Below are 9,269 nucleotides of genomic sequence, written 5' to 3'. Positions count from 1 at the left end.
CCATCCATCCAGTTTCTCCAGGAGAATGCTGTGGGACACAGTATCGAAGGCTTTGCTAGGTAAACAACATTCACAGCCTTTCCTTCAGCCACTGAGTCACCCTGCCATGGGAGGAGACCAGGCTGGTCAAACAGCACTGGCCCTTCCCCTGTGCTGGCTGGGCCTGATCCCCTTGTCCTGTAGGGCCATGTGATGGCACTCAGGATGATCTGCTCTGTGACCTTCTCGGCACYGARRTGAGGCTGACAGGCTGTAATTCCCTGGATCCTCCCCACTGGCAGGCATTAAAGCCCTTTCCCTTGGCACAGGACCGGAGCACTGGTGCCTCAAGTGTGAGAGTAGAGCCCAGGAGGGTGGCCTAGCTCTGTCCCAGCATTATGGCAACCTGCCCACACTAGGACTACTTCCCAAGCCCTAGCATAGCAGCAGGGCCTGACACCCCAGAGATCCCTCCTGCTGCTGATTACGGTGTGTTTGTGGGCCAGGAGGATCCTGCAGGCAGAACCRCTGTTTACGTGGCGAGACACCGGTTTGGCTCCAGCCTGCCCAGGTGAAGCCAGGAGATCTCAGCTCTGCTCCTCATAACTCACCGGCTTGCCATGAGCAGTGACAAAGGTCTTTGCACAAGTGAGGCCCAGAACCCCACGGAACCAAACCCGTGTGGAGAAGGGGTGCCTGTGCCTCCCAAGTACTGTCACCAACAAGCCAGCATGGGAGAACGAGCAGAAAATGCTCGAGCCCCTCAATGAGCCGCCTGCAAAGTGTGTGACAGGGCACGAATTCACCCTTCAAACCCACCGCCAACACAACCATCCGTTCTGCAGAGATCAAACAGTGTCTTGGCTACCGCAAAGCCCGGTAAGCATGGGCCTGCAGACACGGCATTCTCAGCAGACCTGTGATATTGGACAGCATGGCCTGGCACACGCTGGCTTGTTGCTCTTCACAGCTGGCTCTACTTATTGATCAGCGTCTTCAGGGAGCGCGTCAGAGTGCTCATGACGGTGGTGACCGTGGCTGACTGGCGGGCGAGCTGCTCCACGGTCTGCTGGTGGCTCAGCATCCTGGCCGTGGACTCCTCGGCAGCCTTCAGCAGGAAGGTGTAGTTTCTCACCACCTCCTCCACCTTCGCCAGCAGCTCTTGGCGCTGGGACTCGGAGCGCACGACGTACACCAGCCTCACGAAGGTCTCGATGAGGCTGCTTAGCACCTGGAAGCTGCTCGTGATGGCGGAGAGCATGTGGSTGGGACTCTTGTCGACGGCGGCCACGCGGCGGCAGGACGCCCGGAACTCCTTGAACTTGAGGGCCAGCTCCTGCTTGTACTCGGCCAGCTGGGAGATGTAGGGTTTGCAGTCCCGCACCTCGGGGCTCAGCACACACTGCCTCAGAATGGTCAGCAGCTCGTTGGTGTCCAGCTGCACTTGCAGAAACCCGTTGGGAAAGCTGTAGGTGTGGCCTCGAAGGGTGTTGATCTTTGCCAAGCTCCCTTCGAAACTGGAGGTCCTTAAATCTATTTCCTGGGTCTGGCTCTCATTGGGACTGCTGCAGGCCGTGGCATCGAGAACCTGAAGAGTTCTGCTCATGACTGGGACCATCTGATTGTCCAGCTTCATTCCCGGGAGTATCTGCATGGGGATAGAATAGGACAGCTCATCCTTCTCGCTCCCATCATCTGCAACATCGCATTTTCTGTAGTAGAAGCAGTACCGGATGGAGCAGCACTTCTCATCCTCCATGTCTTCATCCCGCAGCTCAGCAGGACTTGGATACATCTCCTCCTGGACAGAGAACACTGCTGAACCCTTTGGGTTCTTTTTGTCCTGTGCTATCTGGACGTAGGAGGGGTCAGCCACTCCAGAGGCTTCCTGGATTTTGCTCTTCAGAGCAGGACAGAGGATGCTGGGCTCAGGCTCTTTCTGGGGGCCTTTCTGCTTGGTTGTATAGATGTTCTGGTAGATGTCAGAGGACAAGGAYGTCCTTTCAGTCTTATCTATTTCACTGACGCTGTAGCGACGCAAGAGCTTCCTGTAGTGGGGTGCACCCACGCACTCCCCTTGGGAGGTGCACGTTGTCAGGCAGGACATGCCGTTCTCTGGATCCGACCGGTAYTCCCTGGACTCTAAACTCGTGGATCGTATCCGTTTGCCTTTGGAAGGGCTGCTCACGCTCGTCAGCCTAATGGTCTCTACCTGCTTCTGGTCATCTGCAGCTTTATCCCTGCCTCGCCTCTCCACCTCTGGGATCACCAGCTGGTTGGGGGGTGGCCTCATTCCCCTGCAGATCCGCTTGCAGTCACAGCTGCGCCTYTGCTCCCTGGACATCCCTGGCACTTTTTGCACAGGACTGCTCCTCAGCTGGCAGCTGCAGCGCCCAGGGGCAGGTGGGTGCAGATACTCCTGTGGTGGGAGGTCACYTTTGCTCTTTGGCTTGAGCAGCTCTTCGAGGAATTCCAGCTCGTATTGCTTCACCTTCTGCAGCTGGGCCTGCCGCTCGTCCGTCTCCTTCTTCAGCCGCGTGGGAAATGTTGCAGAGAACAGGTTCCTCAGCCTGAAGGGAGCTTTTGGGGCTTTGGGTTTAGCTGGGACATCAGCATCTTGTTGGGTCACCTCCAGAACTTTTTCTACTTTTTTGGAAGGCACAGTGCTAATCTGCAGGCTCTCGGATTTGGGCATCAGCTGGACTGGCCCCTTGGCTTCCTCACTGGCGCTCCTGAAAGTRCTACCAGGTGATGGAGAGTGCACATTGCTGCTCTCAGCTTTTAAGATTTTGGCTGAGCTTTCCTGTTGTGTTTTCTGTCCTTGGTTTGAAGGAGCTGTGTGTTTCTGCAAGACGAGGCTTGTGGCTTCCCCACCTGCCTTCTGACCTGTCTCTCCGCTTGCAGCTTTTCCTGGAGCGTCTCTACTCGCTTTTTGCTGGTAGCTTTTAGARGCAAAAGTCTTACTGGACATCATTTCCTCACCTGCTGAGGCGAGGTGGAAAGCATCAGCCTGACTGCCAGGAGCTTCTTTAGGACTTGGAGAAACTTCACAGTGCTGCTGCAGAGAGAGTTGCTGCTGCTGCTGCTGCTGCTGCTGCTGCTGACAGTTGCATAATGTCTCTGTAGTTTGTGGAGCTCCTTTAAGTGTCAAAGGCTTGCTGCTGGCTGCTGCACAGCTGCTGGTACCGTTCATGTTCTGGTCTCCTTTTAAGGCTGATACCACTTGGGGAGCTGAGGCTTTTGCATTTGCTGCCTGCTGCAGAGCAGCTGAAACGACGGCTGGAGTTACACTGCTCTTCTGATCCAGGAGGAGCTTGGAGCTCGGCTGCACCTCTTTGGGCACCTTTTCTTGTAGATCCTGTGTCTGCTCCCTGCTCGGGGCTGCTGTGGCATGCAGAGACACCTCAAAGGCAGCTTTTGTGTGACCTGCAGCTTTGCACTCGGAGCTGGGCACAGAAGCCCCCTTGCCCTGCTCACTAAGCTGGGGGGTGAGCCCTGGCTGGGCTGCTGAGGCACAGCCCCGCTCCCCGCGCTGCTGCTCCTGTTTGCTYTTGCAGTTGGTAAGGCTGGGACTCTGCGGAGAGAAGGCTGGCTTCAGTGAAGGGCTGGGGTCCTGGCGGCTCAGGGGGTAGGGTGAGGTGAGAACAGCCTGGGCAGCACAGCTCTGGATTCGGAAAGGCAAGTCCTTCCTGGCCAGAAGGTTTTCTTTGTTGATGTGTTGAGTGAGGAAGTAGGCTGCGTTCTGATGCTGCTTCATAGCAGAGACCATCTCCGAGACATCGGTCAGCTCTGAGGAGTTCGTTTCGTGGCCAGAGTCCAAGGATGACTCAGGAGTGATGGCAGCCAGGACAATAAGACCTGAGGAGGGACACAAAGAAAACCCCACAACAACCCTCACACCACAGTGCTGTGTGGAGGAGAGGGGAGCTCCTTGTGGCAGGAGGGTCCCAGGAATGCAGGGCACATTGGAGAAACTTCTGTGACTTCTCACAGCTAAGAGTTAGGCTTGTAAGGGAGATCACTTGTCAACACWGAGCTGGCTTGCGAGCTCAATTCAGCAAGAGCTCCTGGCCCAGAGAAAGGTCTTGGGAAGGTTTCCAGTGTTAGTGGTGGCAGAGCTACAGGGACTCGTGTGGCACAAGAAAGAAAACTGGGCAACAGGTACTCTGCCATAATGAGTGGGGCAACCAAGGTGGGAAGAGGGGCAAAGGGCTGTGCTGCCAGCAGGCTGAYCCCAGAGTTGGCACCCATCTGGCAGCAGGTTTGCCCTGTGAAAGGCTCACACACTGCAAAACCTGGTGGGAACCTGTGAACACCTGATGGCCAAAGGTCCCAGATGAGTGGGGTCACAGCAGGGAGGAACTCAYGCTCACAGTACTGGTTAGTGACTCACCCCAGCATCGTGGCAGATAAGGGATCACCAAGAGACTCCTTCAGCCTCTGTCAGGGAGAGGAGTCCCACCTCAGCTTCTCAAAAATCTTCTCAGCAGCACCTTGGCTGCTCCTGCTAGAGCCTGTTGCCACAACTTAGTTTTTACTAGAAGCTGCTTCACAGTCACTTATAGGATGGGAGGAGACTAAAGGGAAGGATGTACAACAGGAAAGAAAGGCTATAGGGAAGAAAGGGAGTCACAGCCACCGAAATACCTGCAGTCTGCTGTGGTGGGGGATGTGGACAATCCTCTGAGGCAGCCAGGGCTTCCAGCGCCTGCAGGGTGGACACCAGGGCATCATCCAGCTCTTGGGCATGGTCTCGCACTGTCCGTGGCTGCACGTTGTCGATCAGCGTGACCGGGATCTCGTCGTAGAGGATGCCACAGAGGTGCCGGCCCTGCTCCTGGCTCTGGGCAGCTGCCCGGCGCTTGGGGTCGTCCTCGTCGGAGCTGTTGTCTCGGAAGCCGGGAGGGGGAGCGGCGATGGCGGGGAGCAGGGCCGTGGTCTCGTCTTCTTCCTCGTCATTCCCGGGAGGGGGCAGCGACATCAAGTCCACCATGTTGTCGCGGGTGCTGCCAGGCTTGCCCGCCGTGCCCGAGCCCAGCCGGCCCTTGATCTTGGCCTGGCAGGACTCGCAGTAGAAGGGAGCGGTGTCGCTGCGCAGGTGCGTGTCGATGGTGTGTGCCCTGGCCCTGCTTGYGTGCCTGTCCTGCTCCAGCCCATCCGGGTCGTACTCCTTAGCTGCCCCGTTGTAGCCTTGGCCAGAGCTTTTGGAAGTGGGGTCAGATTTGGTCCTGGGACGAGTTTCCTCAAAAAAAATCAGGTTTTCATTGATATCCGTCGCGCTCTCTCTTTCCTTCCTCTGCTCTCGCATGTGCAGGTAGCAAAAGCGGATGAGCTCCGAGTCTGAAGCCCTGGTGGCAGAAGCCCCGGCTGCTCCGGGGACAGTGGCAGAGCCACCCACCAGCCCATTCTCTTTCTTTCCCATGTGCCCTGCCGTGGCAGGCCGGTGGAAGTTGTGTGCGTTGATGTAATCTAAACCAAAACCACAACAGGCACGTTAGCAGCAGCACCCSSATGAAGGGAGAACAGYGTGGGGAAGCTCCTGCTCACCCTGSAGAAGCACCCGTGTGCTCTCTGCCCTCCAGCCCTCAGCACACTGCACTGTACTGGGRCACCCATGTCCCCTGCAGCACTGTCAGGACACCTGGTTGGTCCTTTGGATAACCTGCTGGGCCTGTCTGCCACSAACAAGGGTGGAAGAAATGTCCTGCACCACAGCATGGGTTGGAAGGGACATTTAAAGAACAAGATTTAAATGATAAATTTGGTCCAATCCAAATTTAACCATCTGGTCCAATCCCCCTGCRATGAGCAGGGACAYCTTCAACKAGGTTGCTYGGAACCCTGTGCAGCAGTCAAGGAAATCCTGAATGTTTCCAGGGATGGGAACCTGTGCCTGTACCTCACCACCCTCATAACAACTTTCTTTCTGATATCTAATCTGAATCTACTTGCTTCCAATTTAAAATCATTGCCTCTTGTSCTGTAGCKACAAGYCCTGTTAAAAAGTCTACCCCAGAGCATTCTCTTCTCAAAAGTAAAACCTCCARCTCTCAGCCTGCCTCCCAGGASAGGTGYTCCAAMCCTCTGAYCAYCTTSRTGGCYTCCTCTGGACTTGTTCCAACAGCTCCCTGTCCTTGCTGTGCTGGGACCCCAGAGCTGAGGCAGCTCTGCTGGTGGGRTCTCACAGAGTGGAGCAGAGGGGCAGAATCYCCTCCCTCCCCTGCTGCCCACGGGGCTTTTGCTGCAGCCCAGGACACCCTTGGGGCTTTCTGGGCTGTGAGTGCACATGGCTGGGTCATGTCCAGCCTCTCCTCCAGCAGCTCCCCCAAATCCTTCTCTGCAGGGCTGCTCTCCATGTGTTCATCTCCCATTCTGGGGTGATATTGAGGGTCACCCCACCCCAGGTGCAGCACCTTGTCCTTGGCCTTGTTGAACCCCATGGGATTTCCATGAGCCACTGCTCGAGCTTCTCCAGGTCCCTCTGGATGTCACTCTGTCCCTCAGGCATTTCAACTGCACAGCTCAGCCTGGTGTCATCTGAAAACTTGCTGAGGGTGCTCTCCATCCACTGTGTCCTTGAGGAAGGCTTTAAACAGTCCTGATCCCAGTACAGGGCCCTGAGCTGGATCCCTCTGCTGGGGGCACGGTGGGCAGAGCCAGGGCAGGGCTGGCCAGCACAGCTGACAGACACAGGGACGTGGGTGCTCCATCAGTGATCCTCCAGCTGTACTCAGAGGGCAGCAGCAGCACAGCCTGGCTGCTCCAACAAGGACCCTCACCTCAGCCAGCTCACACATTGTACAGCAAGAAGGAATTATTGCTATTTTTGGGTAATGTTGGCCACACTGAGCAGCGTTCCTCAGGAGACTACTACAAGTGGAGCAATATTGCCTTTTGGGGAGACATCCAGTGTAGTTTGTCTGTGTTCAGGTGACAGACACCCCCCCAGCCCTTGTCCCTTGCTGCCCACGATCCATGTGTTATTGCTGTCTGGCTGACAGTCACTGGATCAGGCTGRCCCCGAAAGTGCCCGTTGCTCTTGCTGTTAAGCCTCTCCCAGGGACATCCTCCTCTTGTTCCCCTGTGCAAGGAAAGTGGCTGAAATACTGCTTGAATTCCTGGCCAGTGGTCCATCCCTCAGGAGGGGCATCTGCCTGCATTGTGAGCTGGACTGTGCAGCTGTGCTGAGAGTGGCTGCCAGGGGATGCAGGTTCTGCCTTACCAAAGATAAATTAWATCAAATAAATCCTAATTAAATTCATTAGCTCACCAAATTGGACAATTTGTCTCCCCAAACACACGTTTGGATTAYACTGTTCATCACCTGCATTGCTAAAATCCCAATAAAAACAAAATCTCTTTCATTCCCGGCCATGGCAGTGCTCAGAAATGACAGCTGTGTGACAAAGCACGAGGCTGCTGGAGCTGGGGACGTGTGGGCTTTGCTGGCTGCCCATGCTGAGCCAAGACCTGCTTCTGACTGGGGCCAAAACCCTAAAATCCATCATCCAGCTACTGGATGCTGTGGGAGAAARGTTCCTGACAAGGAGCTGAGAGCAGCTAAGGGCACAGAGCTGCTTGGCTGATGGTGATGGTGAGAGTGGGGGGGACAGGGGACAGGGGACAGGAGGGTGAATCACCTGTGTGGCTCCAGCGTGGCACAACRGAGGGCAAGGCTGGCACACAGCTCCACAGGGAAATGTGGTGAGATGGATCTGACACCAATCGGACAGCGTGTGCATTTCTAAAAATGCCTGCTGTTCAGCRGGAGGCTCTAATGGGCCTTGGGGAAGATGGATGTGCTCCTCTCCTAGGTAAAAGCATGGGCCAAGGCTTGAATCTGCGCTTAAGATTCTGGCACAGTCTGCCTGCAGCCTGGGAAGTCTGGGCTAASTTAATTCATCCCAGTGGGGCTTTTCCTGCAAGGATGTGCTAACRATCAGCAGTCCCTGTGATCTGCCCGGCTCCTGACAGCTCCAGCCCTGTGGACACCAGAGCTGGGAGCAGGCTGTTTCCTCAATGCACTCCTGATTCACTCCTCGAGGGTGCCTGAGCGACTGAGCTGGGTCTGCAGGGAAGCTGCTCCACTCCACTGCTCACAGAGGTTTTCACTGCACCCCGGAGGATACACCAGACCATCGAGAGAGGGGCTGGCTCAGCTCTGCTGCTCCATCGCTGTTCTGCCCACACTGCAACTCCCTCCACACTCACTCTGCCCCTGCAGAGTGACACTGTCAAGAACAGGGCATGACCTACAAMCCCTTTTGGCAGAGGTTTGGACCATGACCCTGAAGCAAAATCTCAGGAAAAAATTCTGGCTATTGTCACAGAATAGAAAAACACCACTTGCACATGCTGAGACATCCTCTGACGGGCCAGGAACTGTGGGTGCTGCCAGCCTCCCTCTGAGCCCTTGGGTATGGGATGCTTTCCATTTCCTCTGAGTGCCCACTGCCACGTCCCCCACGTGTCCCTGTAGCCCATGTCAGGGTGACAGCAGCCAGGGGAGGACCCCTGTGATGACAGTTAAACCAGTGAAGTTGCAAACGCTCTATGCTCACAGAAAAATGTGACTAAATATGTTTGTGTATCCATAGGGCACCCAGAGCAGAGCACAGTGACAGMTCTCAATCAGAGGCACAGGGGAAGAAAGGAGAGGACACTGCTTACACTTACACCACAATTACCTGCCAGGCCTTTTCTGCATTCACTGAGGTTGCTGCAGGTGCTCTCCTGATCCCTCTTGTGCATTCTCCCACATGCCAAATCCATGTTTGGGTGTCTTCCTTTCCCAAGGACCCTGCTGGCTCCCTGCACTCCTCCCACCTCCCCAAGCGAGCCCCATCTTGAGAAGGAAATTTTGATACTGCCAGCTAAACTGAGGACTTGTCACAGCTCCCTAGAGCTGCAGTGTCACTTGGGAGGTCTGGGAGTGACCTTCCAGAGGCAGCTGGGTTGGTATTTTGCCCATCTTAAGCCACTGAACCCATATCTTATATTTCCCTGCATAAAATATGTTTCATGTGAACACTTGCATGGAACAGCAGCATCATAGCTCATGGTTGGCTCTTGTTTGAAATCCCTCTTGAGAATCATTGCTCTTTTTGGAGGGTAACTCACACCTGAAATCCATCCTCAAGGAATGGTGCCTGCCGGGACAGAAGCTCCTGCTGTGTCCAGAACAGCCTTCTGCTCCCTGGAAAGCTGGGACAGTGAAATTCCCTTGATTTAGAGAATCAGCAGAGCAGCCACACTGGCAGGGCTGCCCCTGAGGCTCAGACCCCCACCAT

The 9,269-nt window shown here is 55.5% G+C and overlaps 1 protein-coding gene across 1 annotated transcript in view; it reads right to left on the bottom strand.

The window, feature by feature from the left end:
- Nucleotides 1–911: 911 nt before the first annotated feature.
- Nucleotides 912–9,269, bottom strand: part of FRMPD3 (FERM and PDZ domain containing 3) — a 27,308-nt gene continuing 18,950 nt past the window's right edge. The window contains exons 13-14 of the mRNA XM_057372548.1: nucleotides 4,627–5,448; nucleotides 912–3,837 (exon numbers count right to left, since the gene is read on the bottom strand). Of these exons, the coding sequence (XP_057228531.1) occupies nucleotides 956–3,837; nucleotides 4,627–5,448 (3,704 nt within the window). The 3' untranslated portion in view covers nucleotides 912–955. The remainder of the gene's footprint in view (nucleotides 3,838–4,626; nucleotides 5,449–9,269) is intronic.

The sequence above is a fragment of the Malurus melanocephalus genome, unplaced genomic scaffold (assembly GCF_030028575.1).
Source record: "Malurus melanocephalus ecotype Western Australia unplaced genomic scaffold, MMel_1.1 scaffold_174, whole genome shotgun sequence".
In the NCBI taxonomy this organism is placed as follows: Eukaryota; Metazoa; Chordata; class Aves; order Passeriformes; family Maluridae; genus Malurus; species Malurus melanocephalus.
Note: the sequence above shows the minus strand (reverse complement) of the source record. Positions and strands in the feature narration are given on the sequence as shown.